This window comes from Pongo pygmaeus, chromosome 19, assembly GCF_028885625.2.
Source record: "Pongo pygmaeus isolate AG05252 chromosome 19, NHGRI_mPonPyg2-v2.0_pri, whole genome shotgun sequence".
Taxonomy (NCBI): Eukaryota; Metazoa; Chordata; class Mammalia; order Primates; family Hominidae; genus Pongo; species Pongo pygmaeus.
The window spans coordinates 3,396,508-3,423,150 of NC_072392.2; the positions used below are offsets into that span (position 1 = coordinate 3,396,508).

At 50.5% G+C, this 26,643-nt stretch overlaps 2 protein-coding genes across 4 annotated transcripts in view; both read right to left on the reverse strand.

Moving 5' to 3' along the window:
* TRPV1 (transient receptor potential cation channel subfamily V member 1) overlaps positions 1–10,543 on the reverse strand; it is a 45,857-nt gene extending 35,314 nt beyond the window's left edge. For both annotated transcript variants that reach the window (XM_063655745.1, XM_063655746.1), the window contains exon 1: positions 10,416–10,543. The gene's annotated coding sequence lies outside the window, so the exon portion shown is untranslated. The remainder of the gene's footprint in view (positions 1–10,415) is intronic.
* The window catches only part of SHPK (sedoheptulokinase), a 28,009-nt gene continuing 11,358 nt past the window's right edge, over positions 9,993–26,643 (reverse strand). The window contains exons 3-7 of one of the 2 annotated variants that reach the window (XM_054459285.2): positions 24,961–25,144; positions 24,252–24,404; positions 22,126–22,301; positions 16,458–16,658; positions 9,993–12,069 (exon numbers count right to left, since the gene is read on the reverse strand). In XM_054459285.2, coding sequence (XP_054315260.2) covers positions 11,657–12,069; positions 16,458–16,658; positions 22,126–22,301; positions 24,252–24,404; positions 24,961–25,144 — 1,127 coding nt within the window. In that variant the 3' untranslated portion in view covers positions 9,993–11,656. The remainder of the gene's footprint in view (positions 12,070–16,457; positions 16,659–22,125; positions 22,302–24,251; positions 24,405–24,960; positions 25,145–26,643) is intronic. The other variant, XM_054459286.2, reaches the window with a different exon arrangement.

Genomic DNA, 26,643 nt, shown 5'->3' on the forward strand with positions numbered 1-26,643 from the left:
GCTGGGATAACAGGCGTGAGCCACTGTGTCCCACATCATATTAACCATTTTTAACTGTACTGTTCACTGGCATTGAACACATTCACATTATTGTACAACCATCAGCATTAATCCATGCACAGAACTTTTTCATCATCCCAAACTGAAACCCTGCACCCATTAAACGCTAACTCCCCTTCCCAACTCCAACCCCCTAACAACCACCATTCAACTTCCTGTCTTTATGAATTTAACTATTCTAGGAGTCCTCTGGTCAGGAATCATACAGTATTTGTCTTTTTGTGACTGGCTTCTTTCACTTAGCATAATTTCCTCAAGGTTCATCCGTGTTGTAGCCTGTGACAGAATTTCCTTCCCTGTTTTTTTTTTTTTTTTTTTTTTTTTTAGACGAAGTCTCACTCTTTCCCCCAGGCTAGAGTGCAATGGCGTGATCTGAGCTCACTGCAACCTCCACCTCCCCGGTTCAATCAATTCTTCTGCCTCAGCCTCCTGAGTAGTTGGGATTACAGGTGCATGCCACCACGCCCAACTAATTTTCGTATTTTTAGCAGAAATGGGGTTTCACCATGTTGGCCAGGTGGGCCTCGATCTCCTGACCTTGTGATCCACCTGCCTCAGCCTCCCAAAGTGTTGGGATTACAGGCATGAGCCACCATGCCCAGCCCTCCTTCCCTTTTAAGGCTGAATAATATTCCACTGGGGTGCGGGGTGGATGGACCACATTTTGCTCATCCATTCACCAGCTGATGAACACTTGGCTTGCTTCCACCTTTGGCCATAGTGACTAGTGCTGCTATGAACATGGGCGTGCAAATATCTGGTCCTGGGCGTGCAAATATCTGGTCCTGTCCCTGCTTTCCATTCTTTTGGGCACATATAGACCCAGAAGTGGGATCTCTCATATATAAGACTCAGCAGTGGTGACCTCTCAACTCTCTTGTCCTCTGGGATCATTTTCTTCTAACAATGTGGGATAGAGCAATGGCCGGGAAAGGGGAGGGTCGCGCTTCTCCAGAACCATTGCCTTAGCCTCCAAAGTGATTTCTGCCTCCAATAAAGACGGCACGGAGCCGGGCGCAGTGGCTCAAGCCTGTAATCCTAGCACTTTGGGAGGCAGAAGTGGGCGGACTGTCTGAGGTCAGGAGTTCAAGACCAGCCTAGCCAACATAGTGGAACCCTGTCTCTACTAAAAATACAAAAAATTAGCTGGGTGCGGTGGCGCACGCCTGTAGTCCCAGCTACTCTGGAGGCTGAGGCAGGAGAATCACTTGAACCTGGGAGGCAGAGGTTGCAGTGAGCTGAGATCACACCACTGTACTCCAGCCCAGGCTACAGAGCGAGACTCCATCTCAAAAAAAAAAAAAAAAAGACAGCACCATCTCTAGTGAACACAGCACACATCACTAAATGTGTCCTGTTAATCCTCTTTGTTAACAGAGCCCTTGGTGCTAACAGTATCACCAGAGTCTGCAGGGCACCGTGCCTGCTCAGAGGCCTGCAGAGGAAGTCCTGGCCCTCCTCTTACTCTGACCGCTCCTGCCGGGACTCCTTGGCTGCTCTCCTCTTCTTGCCGTTCCCCACACATAGGGGTCCAAGGACCCCGTCTGCAGCCTTATCTTCTCCGGCTCCACCACTGTCCTTGGAGACCTTTGCCCAGCCCCTCCCAAGGACCTGTCTGATGTGTCCAAGTCAGTGACTGCTTCATCCAGAGTCCACCCAGCCCTCTCCCCGAGCTCCATCCCTGCCTCCCTGAGTCTGCAGGTGAAGCCCACAAGCCCCCTCCCCCTGGCACAACCCACGATGGGCTCCTGTTCCCTCCACATTCACTCCCCTCCCTCTCCCTGCAGCAGTCCCTGCCTGGAAAGGCATCAACTTCCTTCTGGCCACCAAACCCGGTGCCCTTTGTGACCTCCTACCTCTCCTTCTCAGCCCTCCCTGGGCTGTTTCTGTGGCTTTCGTCCATCCCTCCTCTACCTGGGAGCCCCTTCTTCTCACCTGAACGATCAGAAGTGCCTCCTTTCCCTGGTGCAACCTCCCACAACCCCTCACTTCCAGATCAACAATCCTGAAAGCTCATCCTGATCAGGCCCCCTTGCCTCTCAGAGGTCCCCACTGCCGAGCAAAGCCTCATGCCCGCACCCTGAGCCCGCAGACCCAGTCTCCTCTCCCACCGAAACCCACCTTCTATCACCTGGGCACACCCCTTCCCAGCCACACTAAATGTGCTGACTCTACCCTTTCTCCCACCCTCCTCCATCCCAGTACCCCATTTAACCCATCTTCAGGTGCGAGGTGAGCCCTAGGGATGCTCAAATCCCACCTTCTCCCAAAGACCCCAGCATAAAGAGCTCATTTCTCACCTTTTTTTTTTAAAGAGGTGGTATCTTGCATTGTCACCCAGGCTGGAGTGCAGTGACGCACAATCATAGCTCACTGCAGCCTCAACCTCCTGGACTCAAAGGATCCTCCTGCCTCAACCTCCCAAGTAGCTGGGAGTACAGGTGTGCACCACCATGCCTGGATTTTTTTTTTTTTTGTAGCAACAGAGTCTCGCCATTTTGCCAGGCTGGTCTCAAACTCCTGAGTTCACATGATTCCCCCCACCTCAGTCTCCCAACATGCTGGGATTACAGACATGAGCTACCACACCCAGCTCCAGAAGTGCTCACTTCTAAACTCCTACAGGAACTTCAACCAATGCGCTTCCTATGGCAACGGGCACAGTACTCACGGCCACAATGATGACAACAGTAATGGCTGTGAACATGTGTTGAGTGCATATAACGTCCTGGGCGTTGGCATGAGCACTTTATATGCACCATCTCATCAGACCTCACTAAGAGTTCATGAGGTGAGTACAATTTTGCCCCCGTTTTACTGATAAGGAAAGAAGCACAGACAGGCTACACACCTGCCGAAGGACAGTGACAGCTCTACTAGTCTCGTCTGGAGCTTTCTAAATCTTGTATGGACATTTAACATCATGATTTTCTCATGTCTTGCTTTGCAGATTTAAGCGGCTCCAGGGTGAGATAGAGAAGGCTCTCGTGCCTGCCTTCCCCTCTCTGAACCTAGCCTGCACCTTGCTCAAAGCAGCACTCAGGAAACATTTGTTGGCGTGGTTTTTGGCTTTATCTGAACAGCACCTTCACCGAGTGATTCTACTAAAACTCTCAACATGGTGGCGGGGACAAGACCTCAGGGCCGGCCATCACTGCCATCAGTGTGGTTTTCTGGGTCATCATTTGAAACAGGATGTTCTTGCATTTATGTAATGATGTACCCATTAAAACTCCTTGTGAGTAGAAAAGTTTTAATGACTTCTGGGAGGCAGGGTGTTTTTCTAAGTTCAGGTTTGATGGGAGCGAGAGGCAGCTCAGGAAAGCATCTGCGGACGCGCCAGCCAGCGGCTGGGCCAAGTCTGGAATGACAGATGCCAAACACCGCCACCATCGCTAATGGTGGCAGTTTTCTCTTAGTGTTACCACTAGGGGGCACATTGACTTAAGCTGAGCTCTTGACATTAAGCTGAGCTCTTGACACTGGCCATCGGAGACAAATTTCTTTTCTTCACTCACCTGGGTTCCTCTCAAGATTTGAGCCCCGGCCGGGCTCGGTGGCTCACGCTCGTAATCCCAGCACTTTGGGAGGCCGAGGCAGGTGGATCACCTGAGGTCGGGAGTTCGAGACCAGCCTGGCCAACATGGAGAAACCCCATCTCTACTAAAAATACAAAATTAGCTGGGCGTGGTGGTGCACACCTGTAGTCCCAGCTACTCGGGAGGCTGAGGCAGGAGAATCACTTGAACCCAGGAGGCGGAGGTTGCAATGAGCCGAGATCACGCCATTGCACTCCAGCCTGGGCAACAAGAGCAAAACTCCATCTCAAAAAATTAAAATTTAAATTTAAAAAAAAAGAAAAATACCCTCCTTTCTGCATTTTGTCTCTGTGTTCATGTCACCGGGTGCCCACATGAGTCTAAAAGACCAGCTCCCGTGGAGGGCAGGGGTCTGTGAGAGGGTCAGCACCCTCCAGAAGCGGCTGGAGCTTGAAGTTTGACACCCAGTCAGCACAGAACGCTGGAGCCCCGCTCTGCAGAGCTGTGTTCCAGGGCAGGGACTGGGAACAAGAGGGACGAGGGCCAGTGGAGGGTCAGCAGGTGAGCAGAACCTGGACCTTGGATGGAAGAAGCCCGCGTGTGCTAGATGCCGGCTGTATGGACCCGTGTATGCTAGATGCCTGCTGTATGGACTTGGGCTGGTAGCTGAACCTCTGGGTCTGCTTCTTCCTCCACAAAATTACAGCCAAGAACACCTGCCCTACCTGCTTTACGGGGCTTTTCTGGGATTAGTCAGGATAGTGGGTGTGAATGGGCTCTGAGCCTGGTAAAACTCTAGGCAGGCATGAGAGATGATTGCTCTCATCTTCATTATTTCAGCCTGAGGACCACATCTGCTGACTGCTGAGCTGTATCCGGCCATTAGCTTGAAGTTATGACTAATTGTTTTTTAATGAAAAAAAACAAGGTTTGCTTAATGTTTGATGAGTCATGCAAGTGAGCATCTCTGTATCAGGACTCTCCCACTTTCAAAGACTTGGCCTGTCCATCTACCCATGGCTGAGGCCAGATGGGACCCTCTCTCCTGAGGGCCCGCCATGTGCTATACAAATCCCCAGCAGAGCAGCAGGGTCAACAGGGTGGTCTCTGCGCTCAAGAAGCCCAGGATGGACAGGAAAGGAAGACCTGCACAGGCTCTCTCTGACAGTAGGCAGGGCACGGCACCCTGAAACAGGCACAGGCCAGGGGCTCTGGGGCCAACAGGCCATGCCAACAACAAATGTTGAGCCGGGTCCTGGCCTCCCCTGCAGTTGTAATCCAATGGCGTATGTGTCACCAGGGATGCCCTGTGCAGCGGGCAGATGCCATTTGGGCTGGGCCTTGGACAAGGAGAAGGATTCTGCCCCGCAAGGAGGACATTCCAAACATGGGCCTTGGCATGAGCTAAGGTGCAGCAGGACAGGGCAGAGGACACCTAGGCACCTGCTCTCAAGGAGCTTTAAGTCCACTTCAGAAGAAGAGAAAAATAGGCCGGGCATGGTGGCTCACGCCTGTAATCCCAGCACTTTGGGAGGCTGAGGCGGGCGGATCACCTGAGGTCAGGAGTTTGATACCAGCCTGGCCAACATGGTGAAACCCCGTCTCTATTAAAAATACAAAAATTAGCCGGGTGTGGTGGCGGGCACCTGTAATCCCAGCTATTCAGGAGGCTGAGGCAGGAGAATTGCTTAAACCCAGGAGGCGGAGGTTGCAGTGAGCCAAGATTGCACCATTGCACTCCAGCCTGGGCAACAGAGGAAGACTCTCAAAAAGTCTCAAAAAAAAAAAAAAAGAAAAAGAAAAAAAAAAGAAGAAGAAGAGAAAAGTAGAGAATATGAAAGCCACATACACATGATGTGGATGGGATCAAGGCCCAGAGGCAGGTAGTGTGTGGCGGGGGAAAAGCAGCAGCTGGTGGGCTGGAGTCCCCTACCCTATCCTGAACTGGGTCTGGCCCACCATCTCTCCAGGCTGTTTTACAGCCTCCTGTCTCCTGGAACACCCTTCCTCCAATCCAGCATCCACACTGTCAGCTACACTCCCAAGGCCCCAGTCCTCCAAACCCCACTGTCTACAGGAGACAGTCCAAACCCCTCAGCCTGGCATGCAAGACCCTTCACAGTCTGCCCAACACGTCCAGCCACAACTCCTATAAACATCCTTTCATTCACACTATGACCAAGTTACACCAATTTGTCACACTCTGGACATGACGATCATTTTAATGTAAATACATTTACCTAGCCTGACCCCACTGCCTAGATGCTAAAGAGAGTGGGTTTGCTCTGGGGTTTGAATCCTAGCACTGTGATCTCAGGTAAGTTACTTAACTTTTTTGTTTATCTATCTCTCCATGTGTGAAATGGGGATGACACTACCCACCTTCTAGATTAAATGAGGCCTGGCGTGGTGCCTCATGCCTATAATCCCAGCACTTTTGGAGGGCCGAGGTGGGTGGATCACTTGAGGCCAGAAGTTCAAGACCAGCCTAGGCAACATGGCAAAACCCCATCTCTACTAAAAATACAAAAAATTAGCCAGGTGAGGTGGTGTACACCTGTAATCCCAGCTACTCGGGAGGCTGAGGCATGAGAATCGCTGGAACCCGGGAGGCAGAGGTTGCAGTGAGCTGAGATTGCACCACTGCACTCCAGCCTGGGCAACAGAGTGAGACTCCATTTCAAAAAAATTAAAGATTCAATGAATTCAAACAAGTAGAGTTTAGATCAGATCCCAGTACACAGCAGGTACTCAAAAAAAATGTTAACTGTCGTTAGTAACCATGGATGGAAACCCTTGGAGGTTTAGCTCAATGTGACTTGTGTAAAGAATGAATTTCTCCTCCCTCTGGGCATAGAGGTGCTGTCATTGTCTGTGTCTTTTTTTTTTTTTCCTAGGGTCTGTTTATGTAACCAACCGTTGGTATTTTTCCATTGCCTTGTGATGGAAATTCAACGGGGGGCAGTCCCTGAGAGAACACCCAGCTACTACTGGGCGCTCAGAAAATGTGGCTGCCTGGGTCTGTGCTGGGTGCATGGGAGACGTCCCAGTTGCAGGCTACTGGGCTGCTCTGCTGTGGTGACAACCCCCAAATCTCAGTGGCTTCAAACATCAAAGGTTTATTTTTATTTATTTATTTATTTATTTATTTATTTATTTATTTATTTTAAAGACAGAGTCTCGCTCTGTCTCCCAGGCTGGAATACAGTGGCGCGATCTCAGCTCACTGCAACCTCTGCCTTCCAGGCTCAAGCGATTCTCCTGCCTCAGCCTCCTGAGTAGCTGAGATTACAGGTGCCGACCACCATGCCCGGCTAATTTTTTTGTATTTTCAGTAGAGACGGGGTTTCACCATGTTGGCCAGGCCGGTCTCGGAACTCCTGACGTCAAGTGAGCCGCCCTCCTCGGCCTCCCAAAGTGCTGGGTTTACAGGCGTGAGCCACTGCGCCAAAGGGCGCTTACCTCTCCGTCCCACTGTGTGTCCCTCGCTGGTTGGTGAGGGCTCTACACCACGTTGTCCTCACTCAGGGACCCAGGCTGACAGAGCTACCACTCTCTGGGGCACTGCCAGTCACTTGTGGCAAATTGTGTGGCAAGTAGCTCACTGGCTCCTAAAGACTTCTGCCCAGGAGTGACAGGCATTCTCTGTGCACATCCCACTGGCCGAAGCAGATTGTGGGGAAGGTGCAACCCTGCCGTGGGCTCATAGCATCGGGATACTGACGGCCAGCACAGGAGCCTGGTTCACCACTTCTTCAGAAGCATGCCGGCCTCAAACCACTTACTGGCACCTCCTGGGAAGGAGGGCGGGTTGTGCACGTGGTTGTGACTTTAGGCAGCTGCACTCATCCCCCACCTAGACGGAGGCTCCAGGCCTCAGGCAATGGAAGCAGCAGGAGCAGCCCTGTTCATTGACAAACTGGGACCCTCCAAGGCTCAGTCCTCAGAGGCAGAGTGGACGCATAGTCTGCAAAGGGGACAGAGTTCCAGGGCCACACCAGGCACAAAGCTGGGCTGCCTGAGCTTGCTGGATGTCCATCCCGTTCCTAACCTTATATTTGCAGACCCCGTCCACTGCATGCTGGGCAGGCGAGACAGGCTGCCACTCTGAGATCAGAGGGCCTGGCTCCTCCCAACAGACAGAGAACTCTGGTAAACTCAGCCTACCCTTCTCTCTCATGCAGCCTTCCTCAGGGCTCCAACGACGACGTCTTAAACTCATTCGGCTAAAAGAAAAATTATAGTAGCAGGCCAGGCGTGGTGGCTCACACCTGTAATTCCAGCACTTTGGGAGGCTGAGGTGTGTGGATCACCTGAGGTCAGGAGTTCGAGAACAGCCTGGCCAACATGGTGAAACCCCATCTCTACTAAAAATACAAAAATTAGCCAGGTGCGGTAACACATGCCTGTAATCCCAGCTACTCGGGAGGTTGAGGCACAAGAATTGCTTGAACCCAGGAGGCGGAGGTTGCAGTGAGCTGAGATTGCACCACTGCACTCCAGCCTGGGCGACAGAGGGAGACTCTGTCTAAAAGAAAAAAAAAAAATACAGTACCCCCTGTCATCCACAGGGGATATGTCCCAAGACCCTGCATAGATGCCTGAAACCAAGGCTAGTATTGGATCCTGTATATGCCATGTTTTTTCTATACATACATATCTGTAATGTAATTTAATTTATAAATTAGGCACAGTAAGAGATTAACAACAACAATAAAGTAGAACAATTTTTTTTTTTTTTGAGACAGAGTCTCGCTCTGTCACCCAGGCTGGAGTGCAGTGGCGCGATCTCAGCTCACTGCAACCTGCACCTCCCCAGCTCAAGCGATTCTCCTGCCTCGGCCTCCTGAGTAGCTAGGATTACAGGCGCGCACCATCACGCCCAGCTAACTTTTGTATTTCTAGTAGAGACGGGTTTTCACCACGTTGGCCAGGTTGGTTTCAAACTCCTGACGTCAAGTGACCCACCCGCCTCGGCCTCCCAAAGTGCTGGGATTATAGGCGTGAGCCACCACGCCCAGCCAAAGTAGAACGGTTTTAACAATACACTCTAATAAAAGTTATCACACACTGTGACTATAACTTTTGCAGTTTGAGGTGTGACAGCAAAACTGGCATGAGGCCGGGGTCAGTGGCTCCTGCCTGCAATCCTAGTACTTTGGGAGGCCGCGGCAGGTGGATCACCTGAGGTCAGGAGTTCGAGACCAGCCTGGCCAACATGGTGAAACTCCATCTCTACTAAAACTACAAAAAAATTAGCCGGGTGTGGTGGTAGGAGCCTGTAATCTCAGTTACTCAGAAGGGTGAGGCAAGACAATCACTTGAATCCAGGAGGCAGAGGTTGCAGTGAGCCGAGATTGCACCACTGCACTCCAGCCTGGGCAACCCAGTGAGACTGTGTCTCAAAAAAAAAAAAAAAAAAAGCAAAAAAAAAACTAGCATGAATTTCTTTTTTTTTTTTTTTTTTGAGACAGTCTAGCTCTGTTGCCCAGGCTGGAGTGCAGTGGCGTATCTCGGCTCACTGCAAGCTCCGCCTCCCAGGTTCATGCCATTCTCCTGCCTCAGCCTCCTGAGTAGCTGGGATTACAGGCGCCCGCCACCACGCCCAGCTAATTTTTTGTATTTTTAGTGGAGATGGGGTTTCACCGTGTAAGCCAGGATGGTCTTGATCTCCTGACCTCGTGATCCTCCCGCCTCTGCCTCCCAAAGTGCTGGGATTACAGGCATGAGCCACTGCGCCCGGCCATGAATTTCTTTTTCTTTACGAGTTCACAGATAGAAGATTCAGCATATGACTGTTTTCTTCCCATCTTTTCACTTAAAGGAAGCACCTTACAGTTTCTCTTTGGCATATCCAAACAGCCAACATCACTACCAGCATCACTACTCTGGTGCTTTGGCGCCCTTATGAAGTAAAAAAAGACTGACCTGAACACAAGCACTGTGATACCAGAACGGGCGATCTGATGACTAAGTGACTGACCGGCGGGGAGCATCTACGGCCTGGACGCGGGGGACACAGGGATGGTTTGCACCCCAGACAGCATGGCAGAAACTCTCCATCACACTGCTCAGAACAACGCACGGTGGAAAACTTGGGAACTGTTTGAAGAATTTTCTATTTAATATTGTCAGACCGTGGTTGACCGTGGATAACTGAACCCATGAAGAGGGACACCGTGGATAAGGGGGGACTACTGTGGACAGCTTTCCTGGGTGATGGGAGGCATTTTTCTGGTAGAACACCAGGGCAAGGCTTTTCTGAGGACGAACTACGAATGCTCCCCCAGAGCACTTCGACCTCCCGAACCAAGCTCCGTGGCTGTGCCTCAGCACAGTCTTCCCAAAGCAGAGGGGTGTGTGTTTTATTTAAGGCACAAGACTCTGGAAGAATGGGCTTTGTATTTATTTATTTATGAGACAGAGTCTTGCTCTGTCACCCAGGCTGGTGTGCAATGGTGCGATCTCGGCTCACTGCAACCTCCGCCTCCCGGGTTCAAGTGATTTTCCTGCCTCAGCCTCCTGAGTAGCTGGGATTACAGGCATGTGCCACCACACCCGGCTTGTATTTTGAGTAGAGACGGGGTATCCCCATGTTGGCCAGGCCGGTCTTGAACTCCTGACCTCAGGTGATTCACCCACCTGGGCTTCCCAAAGTACTGGGATTACAGGCGGGAGCCAACGTGCCCGGCCAAGAATGGGCTTTAGTATCTGACATTTGGCCAGCATGATCAGGCATTTGCTCTCATCTTAGAGCTTCCAGATAATCACATAATTTGTAAAATGCCATTTATAAAGAGACAATATGTTTCATACCTGTCGTGGATACTGAGAGAGAGACAGAGAGAATACGACTGCTTCCCAAACTTGTGGTTGCCGGGGTGTCTCTGGGCCAGGCCTGCCTGAGCCTGGGCTCCTTTGGGAGTCTGGGAGTAGACACAGTGATGGTGGCCCCCTCCTGGAAGCCACGCCACAGCCATCCCTACCAATCACAGGAAGGCTTACGATGCTCTGGGATCCCTACAGGGATGCTGACTCAAATGGATGTTTCTGCTGAGCCAGGAACACACAGTGGGCCAGCAAAGCCCACGCCAAGCGAAAGGAGAGCCTAGGCCTATGGGATACAGAGTTCTCTTTGAATAAACTACCTGCCTCATCTGGCAGGAGTCTGCCTGGCTGCATCCCTTCCCATGAGGGCTTCTGGAACGTGCAGGGACAAAAACACTGCTGCACAGACATGCTCCTTGCAAGGGGTCCTGCTGGTGCCTTGTCAGGTTCTGGAGTGGTGTGAGCTGCACAGCATCAGTCCCCCTTGCTGCTCATGCCATCCGCCTCTCCTTCTCTGCAACCTGCCTTCCAGGCGGTTGTGCCATGAAGACCTGGGCGGCCCGGATGCAGCAAGCTCTCCTGAGGCCGAGTACATGCAACAAGAAGGCCGGCACACGGCCCCGCATCGTCCTCTGAGCCAGCCTGCTGCATCGCGCTTGGGTCAATCCCTGGCCCAGCTAAGCATCTGTGGCCAGGGGAGGATGAGACTAGGAAAGAGGCCTCCGGTCACATGGTTCAGTCCAGGAGACAAGAACTTTTCCAGAAGTCCATATGACCCGAGTGTGGGCTTCAGGTCTCCAAAAACAATAATCAAAAGCTGGGCATGGGGCAGGTCTTCTTTTCCCACTTGAGACCAAAGCCACCAGACTTTCTGGTGTCTGAAGTACACATTGATCTGCTCTCTGTCTACAGGTGAACCACAGATGAGCCTGCTGACCAGGAGGCTGGGCTACTGTGCTCTCATGCTCTCTCTCTCCCACATTGACATTTGCAAATAGCTCCCAGGTGGGTCAATTTCGGAAGGCACTCATTTGGGATCTGGCTGACGGCTCCTGGCTGCATTATTAGAGTATGTTCTGAAGGTAAGTTCTTGGCCGAGATGGGGCCTCACAACAAGCACTGCTTAAAAGCTGTCCACTGAACAGTCCAGGGAAAGGATGACCCACAGATGGTGTCAGGAATGTTAATCAGGTAAAATTCACAGCAGTCGTTTGGCGAGAGTTTGCTGTCTAAGATTCCTTCTGGTTGAGGTGTCTCCGGAGCATGACCAGAGCTGCCCCGACAGCTGCGTCCACATCCTGCCCAAAAGACATGGGCAAAGGGAAAGCCCTCTGCACCTCCTGCTTCAGCACCTCGTTCCTGGACAGCGCACTCCCACTGCCTATCACCCTCTCCACGCCCCACTCCTGGAGCTGCTGAATCGGAAGCATGGAGTGCAGGTTCTGAACAATGCCTCGGCACAGAGCCCGGGTCACGTGCCCCAGGGAGAGGTCAGAGGAGGAGATTCTGGTCACTGAGGCCAGTTGGTCCGGCAGGTGCCTCTCCCCCAGCACTGTTGGGGTGATGGTCAGGTGGGTGTCTCTCTGCTGCACAGCTGCCTCGATCATGCATGAATACACAGTGGATTCTTCGACCTCCAGGCCTGCCAGAGACAGAGAAGATCTGTGTGAGCTCATGCGTCCCCCTCAATGCAGGCTGACATGGTACAGAATTCTCACACGGTGGGAACAGCGCTACTTGCTGCTTCTCCTCCCGCTGCAGCTGGTGGTTCTGGGCTCAGGGACTCCTATAGCCAGGCTAGCTATACTCTGCCCTGGATCCCAGCCCACTATCTCAGTGCAGACCCGAGCCACACATCAGGGTGAGGTCTCACAAGTGCTGCTGTGAGCCCTAACCCTAACACAGGCTTCTTAACCAAGGGGACCAAATGCATATACTGATTAATAACTATCATTGGCTGGGCATGGTGGCTCACGCCTGTAATCCCAGCACTTTGGGAGGCCAAGGCGGGCGGATCACCTGAGGTCAGGAGTTCAAGACCAGCCTGGCCAACATGGTGAAACCCTGTCTCTACTAAAAGTACAAAAATTAGCCGGGCGTGGTGGCAGGCACCTGTAATCCCAGCTACTCAGGAGGCTGAGGCAGGAGAATCACTTGAACCTGGGAGGCAGAGGTTGCAGTGAGCGGAGCTTGCACCACTGCACTCCAGCCTGGGCAACAAGAGCAAGACTCGTCTAAAACAAGAAAACAAACACACAAACAAAAACTATCATATGGATGTCATTAGAGTCGTTAGCCGCATCAGAAATCCCAGGATCCAGGACCGATCACTGTCTGGACCACCCTTGTTATGTGCACAGGGCACCTGAAATCCAAGGAAGAAGGATGAGTTGACCATCCTACAACTTGCTTTTCAGTGTCAAGCTAGAATCCCGGTCGGACTTTTCTCCCTGACACCATGTTAGCTCTGCGGGGTTTTTTTTTTGTTGTTTTTGTTTGTTTGTTTTTCTGAGACTCGCTGTGTCGCTCAGGCTGGAGTGCAGTGACACATATCCAATCGGCTCACTATAACCTCTGCCTCCCGGATTCCAGCGATTCTCCTGCCTCAGCCTCCCAGGTAGCTGGGATTACAGGCCCACACCACCACACCCGGCTAATTTTGGTATTTTTAAGAGACAAGGTTTTACTACACTGGACAAGCTGGTCTCAAGCTCTAGACCTCAAGTGATCTACCTGCCTCAGCCTTCCAAAGTACTGGGGTTACAGGCGTAAGCCACCATGCCTGGCCAGCTCTGCATTCTTAAAACAAACAAATGAATAAAAAAAAACCCAAAAACCAAAAAAAAAGGCCAAGTGCAAGCGCAGTGGCTCACGCCTGTAATCCCAGCACTTTGGGAGGTTAAGACAGGCAGATCACTTGAAGTCAGGAGTTCCAGACCAGCCTGGACAACATGGTAAAACCCCGTCTCTACTAAAAATACAAAAATTAGCCAGGTATGGCAGTGTGTGCCTGTAGTCCCAGCTACTTGGGATGCTGAGGCATGAGAATCGCTTGAACCCAGATGGCAGAGCTTGCAGTGAGCTGAGATGGTGCCACTGCACTCCAGTCTGGGTGACAGTGTGAGACCTGGTCTTAAAAAAAAAAAGTCTTCAGTTTCAATACACTTTGACCTTAGAATCACTTTTGATCTCTAACCCCGCATGACCTGAGGGAAAGCAAACATCGCCTTGATAAGAAGAAAGTTATCAACATCGGGGTTTCTTGAGAGCACTGTGGGCCCCATCTCCAGACTTTCCGATTTAACTGGTGTTGGTTGCAGGCTGAGGGCTGGAATTTGTAAACACTTGCGGTTGATTCTTACACACAGCCCACTGGGGAGCCCCCGACCTAGACCTAGGGCTTCTCCAGCCTAGGGCTTCTCCAACCTGAACATACAGATGAGTCACTCAGGGATCTTTTTCTTTTTTTTTTTTTTTTGAGATGGAGTCTTGCTCTGTCACACAGGCTGGAGTGCAGTGGCGTGATCTCGGCTCACTGCAACCTCTGCCTCCCAGGTTCAAGCGATTCTTCTGCCTCAGCCTCCCGAGTAGCTGGGACTACAGGTGCACACCACCACGCCAGGCTAATTTTTGTATTTTTAGTAGAAACAGTGTTTCACCATATTGGTCAGGCTGGTCTTGAACTCCTCACATCGTGATCCGCCCACCTCAGCCTCCCAAAGTGCTGGGATTACAGGTGTGAGCCACCACGCCTGGCCAGGAATCTTTTTAACACATAGCTTGGACTCAGATTGCCTAGGGCTGACCCTAACATTCTGCATTTGTTAAAAGCTCCCAGAGGAAACTGTACTCCAGGCCTGTGGACCAGGCTTTCTGAGGAGAAAGTTCTAGAGCAGTGCTTATTAACACTCCAGGCCTCAGAATTACCTGAGGAACTTTTATAAAACATCATGCTCAAGGCCCACACCCCAGGTCCAATAAATCAGCATTTCTGGGTGTGGGACCAGGATGCAACGCTGTTTTTAAACTCCACAGTATTTCCAGGGTGTGGTCAGTGCCGAGACCCACCAATCTAGAGAGTTACTGAGGAGTCACACCATGGGAACGTTTAACCTCTGCAAATGCATAGGTGCAGTGGCATTATTTCAGCTCACTGCAACCTCTGCATCCCGGGTTCAAGTGACTCTCCTGCCTCAGCCTCCCGAGTAGCTGGAATTACAAGTGTGTGCCACCACACCTGGCTAACTTTTGTATTTTTAGTAGAGACAGGGTTTCACTATGTTGGCCAGGCTGGTCTCGAACTCCTGACCTCAGGTGATCCGCCCGCCTCTGCCTCCCAAAGTGCTGGGATTACAGGCATGAGCCACCGTGCCTGGCTATTTTTTAAATCATGTGCTTATCTTTCTTCAGTAAAAGTTCAGGAAAAAAAGGTGTTGTTTTTTTTTTTATAGACAGGGTCTTGCTATGTAGCCCAGGCTGGACTTGAACAACTCTGAGCTCAAGCAATCCTCCCGCCTTGGCCTCCTGAATAGCTGGGATTACAGCCACATGCCACCATGCACAGCACCAAAAAAGGTTGTAAGGGAAGGTCAAAACACACTCTTCTTCCTCTCTGGGAAACACCTGGGCCATGACCCAAGCTCTGGGGTACCTGAAGGAAGGTGCATCCCAGCTGGAGGCCTGGAAGAGAGATCTGGCCTCTAGCAGAGTATCTGTGTCCTCAGCTCCCCCAATCTATTTAGTGAGGACTAACGGAGGCAAAAGCTGCTATGAGCTGTTGAGTTAATTCTAACCCAAGGACTAAAGACCACAAGACACTGGAGATGGGAAAACACAGAAGGGAAGGGACTTGCCAAGGCCAAATAATGACTCAGGGACACAGCTGGGAACCAAAGCCACTCTCCTGGGTTCCACCCCACACCATGCTTCTTTAAGAAATGCCTACATCAGGCCGAGCGCGGTGGCTCATGCCTGTAATCCCAGCACTTTGGGAGGCCGAGGCGGGTGGATCACAAGGTCAGGAGATCGAGACCATCCTGGCTAATACGGTGAAACCCCATCTGTACTAAAAATACAAAAAAATTAGCTGGGTGTGGTGGCGGGTGCCTGTAGTATCAGCTACTTGGGAGGCTGAGGCAGGAGAATGGCATGAACCTGGGAGGCAGAGATTGCAGTGAGCCGAGATCGCACTACTGCACACTCCAGCCTGGGCAACAGAGTGAGACTCCATCTAAAAAAAAAAAAAAAAAAAGAAAGAAATGCCTACATCAGGCCGGGCACAGTGGCTTATGCCTGTAATCCCAGCACTTTGGGAGGCCGAGGCGGGTGGATTACCTGAGGTCAGGAGTTCAAGACCAGCCTGGCCAACATGGCAAAACCCTATCTCTAGTAAAAATACAAAAATTTGCCAGGCGTGGTGGCGCATGCCTGTAATCCCAGCTACTCGGAAGGCTGAGGCAGGAGAATCCCCTGAATCTGGGAGGCGGAGGTTGCAGTGAGCCAAGATCATGCCACTGCACTCTAGCCTGGGTAACAGAGCGAGACTCCGTCTCAAAAAAAAAAAAAAAAGAAGAAGAAGAAAAAGAAAAGCCTGCATCGCACTTCCTATGGGCCAGGCTTCTCAGGATATAAGTGCATTGTAAGTGAAATATGCACCATTGTAAGTCGAGGAGCATCTGTCCATGGAGAGCAGAGAAAACTTCATAAATTCTACCCCAGGAATAAGAGAAGGGAGCAGGAAGGGAAAAGAGCAGGGAGGGCGGGGGAAAGCTGAGGAGACTGTTAGGAAGGGTTCACAGTCAAGGTTGGGGGAAGGGTGCCTGACCCAAAGAAAAGAGTAGGTGATGGCAGCTCGGAGGACAAGAAGAAAAGAGGCCGCAGGCTTAGATCCCAAAGGATGGGAGAAATATGCCAGGACCTGGCAGGGTCTGAGACCTCAATGTGGACGTTGAAACCGCACGTGAAGCTCCGAGACCCTGCCGGGTAGAAAGGACAGGCAGAGAACACAGCGCTGTGTGGGCCACACCTTACCTATATCTGCCATCCACTGAACCAGCATGTGGACGAACGTGGCCAGCACATTGCCCCCGTTGAGTGACGCGGCCACCCCCAGGTAGGTCCTGTCGAAGTATGGGAAGTAGGCGACTGGGGCCGTAGGGTCTGGAGTCTGTGCAGGCTGGAATCCTGAAGGCATGGAGGCTGCCAGCTGAACCGAGGTGCTGATGTTGAGAACTGGGGTCCGGAGAGAGCAGAGCTTAGGAGTGTTGGGCTAACTCAGAGGTCACAAGTCACAGTTTGGCAGTGACAAAGGGTGGCCTGTCGGGCTAACTCAGAGGTCACAAGTCACAGTTTGGCAGTGAGAGAGGGTGTGGTTTTAAAAATATGTCCAGGATAGTTAGAAGGGCAAGGTGTTGAAGAGATGTTGATCAAAGGATTTTTTTTTTTTTTTTGAGACAGAGTCTCACTCTGTCACCCAGGTTGGAGTGCAGTGGTGCGATCTTGGCTCACTACAACCTCCACCTCCCAGGTTCAAGCAATTCTCTGCCTCAGCCTCTCGAGTAGCTGGGATTACCCACCACCACGCCTGGCTAATTTTTTTATTTTTAGTAGAGATGAGTAGAGATGGGGTTTCACCATCTTGGCCAGGATGGTCTCAAACTCCTGACCTGATGATCCACCCACCTCGGCCTCCCAAAGTGCTGCAATTACAGGTGTGAGCCACCGTGCCCGGCTGATACTCCTCCTTTCAAGAGGTAGAACCTGATTCCCCTCCTCGTGAGAGTGGGCTGGACTTAGTGACTCACTTCTAGTGAACAAAATAAAGCACAAGAGACAGTGTGTGCCTTCAGAGGCTAAGTCATAAAAGGCACTGCGGCTCCTGTCTCGGTCATGCTGTCTTGTGGATCACTTGCTCTCGGGGAAGGCAGATGCCTGTCGTGAGGAGCCCTGTGGAGAACCTCACGTGCCAGAGAACTGAGGCCTTCTGCCAACAGCATCACACATGGGCTCGGGGGCAGATCCTCCAGACTCAATCAAGCCTTTGGAAGACTGCAGCTCTAGCGTGAATGCAACCTCACGAGACACCTTGAGCCAGGACATCCCGCCCCACTCAGAATCCTGACCCTCAGAAACTGTCCAAAATAATAAATGTCTGTTGTTTTAGGCTACTATGTATTAGGGTAATTTGTTACACAGCAAAAGAAAACTATGACACGGTAAGACCTCAGACCAAGGGCTTTATTCTCTGAGGAGGTTTCATTCATTGGCAGTGAATACCACTCTTGCTCATTTCCAAAGTATTCTCTCTTTTTTGTTGTTGCTTTTGTTTTTGTTTTTGTTTTTGAGACAGTTTCGCTCTGTCGCCCAGTCTGGAGTGCAATGGCACGATCCTGGCTCATGCAACCTCTGCCTCCCAGGTTCAAATGACTCTCCTGCCTCAGCCTCCCGAGTAGCTGGGATTACAGGCATGTGCCACTATGCCCAGCTAATTTTTTGTATTTTTATCAGAGGTGGGGGTTTCACCATGTTGGCCAGGCTGGTCTCGAACTCCTGACCTCGTGATCCACCTGCCTCGGCCTCCCAAAGTGCTAGGATTGCGGGTGTGAGCCATCGCACCTGGCCAAGTTCTTCTTTAATCGGATCTGGTGTCATAAGTGGGATCTGAAGCCACCACCACATGACGACCTCTGGGCGCAACAAGCAAATGGGCATAAGTACCCACTGAGCCCCTGCACTCGCTGCTTCTTGCTACACATTTGGAGGCCATCTCCAGGAAGCCCTCTTGGACGTATGAACTCCACAACTTGTGTTGAGTTCACTGAGTTACTTGGGCATTTCTAAATCTGGACTGGGTTTGGAAGCCATGACGGAAACTGGAACGGGTGCTGAAGGGAAGCTTCAGGTGTCCGACTGGGTCAGACAGAAACTAAATTGGGTTTAGCAAAAGACCTCCAGTAGAAAAGGTTCCAGGAAGACAGAAAATAATGGGTTTGTTTAAATTCAGGGAGTCTGGGACTCCATCTCAGAACATTTGCTTTTCTAGATAAATGAGTGAATCTTACCAAAAATAATTTAGAATTTTGGTGGCCACAATAAGGAAGTTTTAACCTAAACAAACAAACAATTCCAAACACCTCAGAAACAACGGGATATATTTTTGACTGGCAGGTAAAAGTTTCTAACCTCTCTTTCTTTCTACCTTCCTCTCCCTACGCTGAATCTGCTGACATTTTTGCTTGTTTACCTCCTACCCCAAAGTAAAAAAAAATTTAAAAAGGAGAACTAGACAACTGTTTATAAAGGTCAGGCTCTCAGATTAACCAGATCTGCTTTTTAAGCATTCTTATGCCTTGGTCAAAATCTTGAACTCAGAGCAACAATGAAAGATATCCCTGTTTGGCATAGAAAATGCTTTGTCTGCCCTATCGAAATTGTTTTCTTTGTCTTGCTTCTGCAAATACTTTACGAAAATTTCCCCTCTTGCCTCTCCTGGCAGAGTGCTAGGAGTCTGGTGCTACCCTGATTCACAAATCACTGGATCTTCAAATAAACTCTGTTTGTTTGTTTTTGAGACAGAGTCTCACTCTGTTGCCCAGGCTGGAGTGCACTGGCGCGATCTCAGCTCACAGCAACTTCTGCCTCCTGGATTCAAGCAATTCTCTGCCTCAGCCTCCCGAGTAGCTGGGATTACAGGTGCCCACCACCACACCTGGCTAATTTTTTGTATTTTTAGTAGAGATGGGGTTTTACCATCCTGGCCAGGCTGGTCTTGAACTCCTGACCTCATGATCCACCCACCTCAGCCTCTCAAAGTGCAGGGATTACAGGTGTGAGCCACCGCACCCAGCCAAATAAACTTTTTAAAATTTAAATGTACTTAAGTCTTTCTTCTATCCAACATTCAATCCTTTTTTAGCTATGTGTATATACCACATTTTAAAAATTCATTCATGGCTGGGCACGGTGGCTCACACCTGTAATCCCAGCACTTTAGGAGGCCGAGGCAGGCGGATCACAAAGTCAAGAGATTGAGACCATCCTGGCCAACATGGTGAAACCCCGTCTCTACTAAAAATACAAAAATTAGCTGGGTGCGGTGGCGCATGCCTATAGTCCCAGCTACTTGGGAGACTGAGGCAGGAGAATCACTTGAACTCAGGAGGCGGAGGTTGCAGTGAGCTGAGATTGTGCCACTGCACTCCAGCCTGGGTGACAGAACGAGACTCCATCTCAAAAAAAAAAAAAATTCATTCATTAGCTGATAGACATTTAGATGGTTTCTACTTTTTGGCTATTATAAACAATGCTGCTGTGAACATCTGTGTACAAGTTTTTGTGTGGATATCATTTGTTTTCAGTTCTCCTGGGTGTATTTCCAGGAGCAGAATTGCTGGGTCCTGTGGTAACTCCACGTTTAACATTTGAGGAACTACCAGCTGTTTTCCAAAGAGGCCATACCTTTTTACAATCCCACTAGCATGTTCTCACATTTTTTTTTTCAAGTTTAAATCATTTTGTATTTAAGCACTGATTTTACACAACATAGTATATAAAGGCAAACTAAATTTACACAACTTAAATTGTTATTTTTCTTTTTCTTTTTCTGCCTCTAGAGATGATGCCTTAAGAACAACTCAATTTGTTCACGTAAATTGCCTTCAGCCTACATTGCAGCTAAGATGTGTATAAGATTTTACATATATTTTGGAAGAAATCACACAGAAGAAGCTGCTTTTTCAATAAACATGGTCTGCTTCACATCTCTTTCGGTCAGTCCACCACAGTCATGTGAGGTGGGAGTTATCTGGACCTTGTTTTATACATTGAACTATTCCGGGTGATGATTCATCTTCTCTGCTTGTAGGGCAACTCAGGACATAAAGCCAAATGCCTGATTAAAAATTTGGACGGAGAGGCCGGACACGATGGCTCACACCTGTAATCCCAGCACTTTGGGAGGCCAAGGCGGGCAGATCACGAGGTGAACGGATTGAGATCATCCTGGCTAACATGGTGAAACTCCGTCTCTACTAAAAATGCAAAAATTAACCAGCCGTGGTGGTGCACGCCTGTAGTCCCATCTACTCGGGAGGATAAGGCAGGAGAATCACTTGAACCCCGGAGGCAGAGGTTGCAGTGAGCCGAGATGGCACCACTGCACTCCAGCCTGGGCGACAGAGTGAGACTCCATCTCAAAAAAAAAAAAAATTTGGAAGGAGAGTGCTTCGTAGATGGCATCTCTCTCTCACTTAATTCCGACCGTCCTGCTGCTTTAAGATTGAGTATAGCTTGGTTCCTCTCCTCTGCTGTCAACCTGTGAGCACCTGACAACATGGCCACCAGCCCCGGGCTCCAGCCTCGCAGGGCCGCCAAGCACCATATCGTCCCATGTTCTCATGTTTTTAAATGGTTGAAAAGAATTTAAAAAAAGAATTTTTCATGACACATGAAAATTATATGGCATTCCCATTTCAGTGTCTATGAACGATGTTTTATTGGAACACAGCTACACCCGTTTATTTACATATCGTCTATAGCTGTTTTTGAATTCCTACAGCAGAGCTGAGCAGTTACAACAGAGACTGCATGATATGCAAAGCCGAAAATATTTACAGAAAATATTTTCTGCCCTTTAGAGTAAAAGAGCCAATCCCTGCCCTAGACACGGCTGCCTCTGATTCCCTTGCTCACCATGATTCCCTTACTATGAATACAGAAAATATTCTGCACTTCGTTTTTTTTTTTTGAGACAGAGTCTCGCTCTGTCACCCAGGCTGGAGTGTGGTGGCGCAATCTCAACTCACTGCAAGCTCCGCCTCCCGGGTTCACACCTTTCTCCTGCCTCATCCTCCCGAGTAGCTGAGACTAAAGGTGCCCATCACTATGCCCGGCTAATTTTTTCTATTTTTTTAATAGAGATGGGGTTTCACCATGTTAGCCAGGATGGTCTCGATCTCCTGACCTTGTGATCCACCTGCCTCGGCCTCCCAAAGTGCTGGGAATACAGGCGTGAGCCACCGCGCCTGGCCGTTTTGTTTTGTTTTGAGATGGAGTCTCGCTCTGTCGCCAGGCTGGAGTGCAGTAATATGATCTCGGCTCACTGAAACCTCCGCCTCCCGGGTTCAAGCAATTCTCTGCCTCAGCCTCCTGAGTAGCTGGGATTACAGGCACCCACCACCACACCTGGCTAATTTTGGTATTTTTAGTAGAGACAGGGTTTCACCATCTTGGCCAGGCTGGTCTTGAACTCCTGATCTTGTCATCCGCCCGCCTCAGCCTCCCAAAGTGCTGGGATTACAGGCGTGAGCCACCACGCCCAGACTATTCTGCACTTCTAATCAGATCTGACATCACTTCCAACACAGTAACCAAAACTCTCATCAGCTCATCTGTTTTCTTGGGCCCGGAGTCACACAGAAATCAGACAGCTAGAAAGAGCCGTTTCTCTCACCCGGCCCCCGAGGGGGTCAGCACAGATGGTCAGTGCTCAGGGACAGAACTTGCCCTGCTGGCCTGTAAGCTCCCTCAATAGAGGATTTTACCTGCAAGGATGAGGGTGCTTTTCATCTTTACAGAATAATGATCTCCAGCAGGATGCCAAGACTGCTAAGCTCTGTGTGCCCTGCAGACTCGCACAGAGCTAGTGCTTATGAGGCAGGCGACAGTGTAAGTCTGAGGACAGAACAAAAGAAAAACTTACCTGCATCTGTCCTCTGGGCCATGCAGGAATAGACAGAGGCCTGTAAATCACCCAAGGCCACTCCCACCTGCGTCCCCTTTGGGATTCCAAACCACATGTGGGAAGTTCTGCCCGCCACACTGCCAGGCTTGGCGATGTCTGGGAGCAGGTGGACAGGAAAACCCGAGCTCCTCAGTCTATAAAACAAAAGTGGACACCCACATGGACCCACAGTTAGGTTTCTGGAATTTAAGGGATCCTTCCTTCCTCCCTCCCTCCCTCCCTCCCTCCCTTCTCTTCCCTCCTTCCCTCTTTCCCTCCCTTCCTTCCTCCCTCTCTCCATTCCTTCCCTCCCTCCCTTCCTTCCCTTCTTCCCTCCTTTCCTCCCTTCCTCCCTTCCTTCCCTCCCTTCCTTCCTCCCTTCCCCCACCTCCGTCCTTCCCTTCCCCTTCCTTCCTTCCTTCTTTCTTTCTTTTTTACTTATTTTTTTGAGATGGAGTCTTGCTCTGTTGCCCAGGCTGGAGTGCAGTGGCACCATCTCGGCTCACTGCAACCTCCACCTCCCAGGTTCAAGCGATTCTCCTGCCTCAGCCTCCAGAGTAGCTGGGATTACAGGCGCACACCACCATGCCTGGCTAGTTTTTGTATTTTTAGTAGAGATGGGGTTTCGCCATGTTGGCCAGGCTGGTCTTGAACTCCTGACCTCACGTCATTCACCAGCTTCAGCCTCCCAAAGTGCTGGGATTACAGGCGTGAGCCACCGCACCCGGCTCCTTCTTTCTTTTTTTGAGACAGGGTCTCGCTCTGTTACCCAGGCTGGAGTGGAGTGGTGTGATCACTGCTCAATGTAACCTCAACCTCCCAGGCTCAAGCAATTCTCCCGCCTCAGTCTCCCAAGCAGCTGGGATTACAGGCCTGCACCACCACACCTAGCTGCTTTCTTTTGTTGTTGTTGTTTGTTTCCAGGAAACTCTGCACAGGAAAGTGCTATAGGACACACGTGGCCGAAGGGGGAGTAGAATTCAGCGCCCTCACAGGCAGCTTCTCTGGCTTTTTTAAAACCATGAGCTTAGGCTTTGTCAATAGAGTACACTGGCTTTCATAAGCTTAGGATTCACCTTCCAGGAAAGAAAACAAACAACATAAGCAGCCGTGATCAAGTCCAGCCTCCCGTGTTTGAAGGGAGCTCAAAAACTCTGCAAAGGGAGGCAGCTGGAGGTTCGGCGCCGTTATGGTTGGTGAGCACAGACCAAACCAAAGTCAAACACAGCAGGCTCCTGAATATCAAACGTGTTAGTCACTCAGGGTTAGTGAATGGGAAGCTGTCAATTTCACACGACATGCTGGAAAGTCCTTTACCTGAACTACCAGGTGCTTTTTGTTTTATTTCAGAGCTCAGAATTTGGGCCCTGAAGGAAGTGAACTTACAGGGCACTGGACTTCTGTACCTGAAAAGGCAAATGATTGCTCAAAAAGAACTTAAAAGGCATCCTTCAAGTCTACTATCTCTAGTTCTTTTTTCTTTTTTTTTGAGACAGAGCCTCGCTCTGTCCCCCAGGCTGGAGTGCCGTGGTGTAATCTTGGCTCACCGCAACCTCCGCCTCCCAGGTTCAAGTGATTCTCCTGCCTCAGCCTCCAGAGTAGCTGGGATTACAGGCGCACTCCACCACGCCCAGCTAATTTTTGTATTTTTAGTAGAGATGGGGTTTCGCCATGTTGCCCAGGCTGGTCTCGAACTCCTGACCTCAGGTGATCCACCCACCTCAGCCTCCCAAAGTGCTGGGATTACAGGCATGAGCCACCGTGCCTGGCCCTCTAAGTTGAAGTATTACAGAGTGAAAGCTGTACTCTGAAACTTACACACTGGGCCCATGGTCACAGAGAAGGGAGAGCCCACCTGGGGTCTGAGCAGCTATGAAGGAGCAGGACAGCATGGCTGAGGCCCCTACCTCAGGGCTCAGGGCCACGCTTACACTGGTCCCACCCATGCCCCGTGACTGGCACAGGCCGGGAGCACTGGACCCTGATCCTGGCCTCCGGGAACCCTCCACCACTCCCAGATGGGAAAGCTCCCACTGAAGCACTGGCTCTGGGGTTGCCCTTCGGATTGGAGCAGGAGGAACAGCCTGCAAGGATGTGATACTCACATCTCTACGTTCCAGCTTTGGCTCTGCGTGTTGAAATAGCCCCAGCTGGCAGCATTCTGGTCGGACATCAGCGGTCTTGGCAAGCCACACAGCATGGCAACCACATAGTCGTGGATGGTACCGGCTGCGTCGTAGGACTTCAGGAACTCTGGGCTGTTTTTCATACCAAAAACAACCAACATGGTATAACATGAACTCGGAAGCATGTGCCACACCTAGATGCAGGCAGCAGGGAACAGCTGTGCCATGGCCAGGTGGCAGCCACACCCGCATATGCTATGGCTCAAGTCCAGCTGGGTCTCTGGGATTAGGACCTCCCAGCTGCCCCAAGCAAAGCCAGCCTAAGTCAGCCCCAGTGAAAGGGCCTCAGAGGAGGAAGTGTCAAGCCTGGGAAAGCAGACGTCAGCCTCCTCAGCAGCCTCGGAGGCCTGAGCACACTGCGAACTCTCCCCGTGACCCTCGGCAAGTCACTTGCCCTCTCTGTTTCCTCCTTTCCCCATCTGGGTGGGAACTGGATAACCAATAGAGAGCCCTCTGCAAAGGGACGCGGTTCTGGACCCAATCTAGGTCCAGGCCATGCTCCATCTTGTCCTGCCAGGACACACTCACTGCGGCACAGCCCAGCAGGCGGGGTGATGCTGACGCAGCCCCGGCCTATTCTCATGCTCCCGGAAACCCAGCACCCGAGTCAAAGTGCATTTGCCCGTACCGATATTTCAAAAGCCAGAAGATGGTTGCACAGCCGAAGCCCGTGGCCACACTGAGATGAGACTTCGGCTGGGGCAGAGAGGCCAGGAATTCGCTGCTACATCGGCCATCCTGCCACGTGACCAGGTGGCTAACAGCTCGGGGCTCGAACACAGGGGTAATCCCTCCCTCTGTCCATTCACAGCCTGGAACAAAAGAGATGACCAAAAATGAAGAAAAGAGCAATTGACTAGGCATGGTGCGGCCTTGATACTACTCTGTTGGTGAGTGACAAAATATGTGCAAATTGTCCCATGATAAAGCCTGCCGCACCTGTGGGTCCTGATAGCACTGGCTTTAGTACTTGGCTCTACCACATAATGACTGTGGGACCCTGGGCACGTCACATACTCCCTCCATTTGCCCCACTTCTCTGTTTGTTTTTATTCTTTTTTGAAGTTGATATCATATCTCCCCACATCCCATAAGAGAAGATGTTTGGCACAATCTCAAGTACCCCAGTCCCTGTCCCTCCAACCCTCATCATGACAACATTATCTAGGTTTCCTGCTACTTGATTACCAGTAAATTTTCTCTTTTCCTTAGGTCTTGGCTGATTGATTTTTATTTTATTTTATTTTATTTATTTATTTTATTTTATTTTATTTTTTGAGACAGAGTCTCACTGTGTCTCCCAGGCTGGAATGCAGTGGCACAATCTCGGCTCACTGCAACCTCCATCTCCCAGGTTCAAGCGATTCTCCTGCCTCAGCCTCCCGAGTAGCTGAGACTACAGGCCCACGCCACCACGCCCAGCTAATTTTTTGGACTTTTAGTAGAGACAGGGCTTCATCATGCTGCCTAGACTGGTCTCAAACTCCTGAGCTCAGGCAATCCACCCACCTCAGCCTCCCAAAGTGCTAGGATTACAGGCATGAGCCACCGCACCTGGCCCTGATTGATTTTTAGACATCCAAATTTACTCTAAAAACATCTGACCATCAGATTTTTTTCATCTGTGCCTTGTGACATCCTCTGGATTTTTCTCTGCCCTTATTCAGTGATTTCTCCCAAGGCCAATTTCAGTGTCAGTTTTTCCAGGCAGTGTCTGAAGGCCCAGATGCCACCAAATATTTCTCATGTTCCCATCTTTAAATGCCAGTTTGATTAGTTATAATAGTTTGGTTCTAAGTTTCTACCCTTCAATGCTTCAAAGCACTTTTTGTGATCTATTGTTGCAAATTTTTCACTGCTCCTCCCATTAAGAGCTGGCATCTGAATCCTCTTTCCTTGAATATAGAATCACCTTGGTGACACGCTTGACCAGGAGAATGTGGAGGCAGTCACATCTTGGGACTCCCAAGGCTAGGTCATAAGAAGTATTGCAGCTCCCGCCCAAGCTTCTTACCTCACTCTCTCTGGGGGAATCAGCCTTCAGGTAAGAAGTGCGACTACGCCGAGGCCACCATGCCGAGGAGACCACGGGCAAAGAGCAGCCAGCAGACCGTTTCCAGGTGAGCCCAGCCTCCAGCCTTCCCACAAAAGTACCAGGCATTGAGTAAAGCCACCGTGACCCCCCGACCAGTCTGTCCACCAGTTGAACACTAACAAGCAACCTCCACCACCACCATGCAGAAGCGGCAGTGGGCTGAGCCCTGCCCAATCCCTGACTCAAAAAATCATGAGAGATGATAAATGCTTGTTG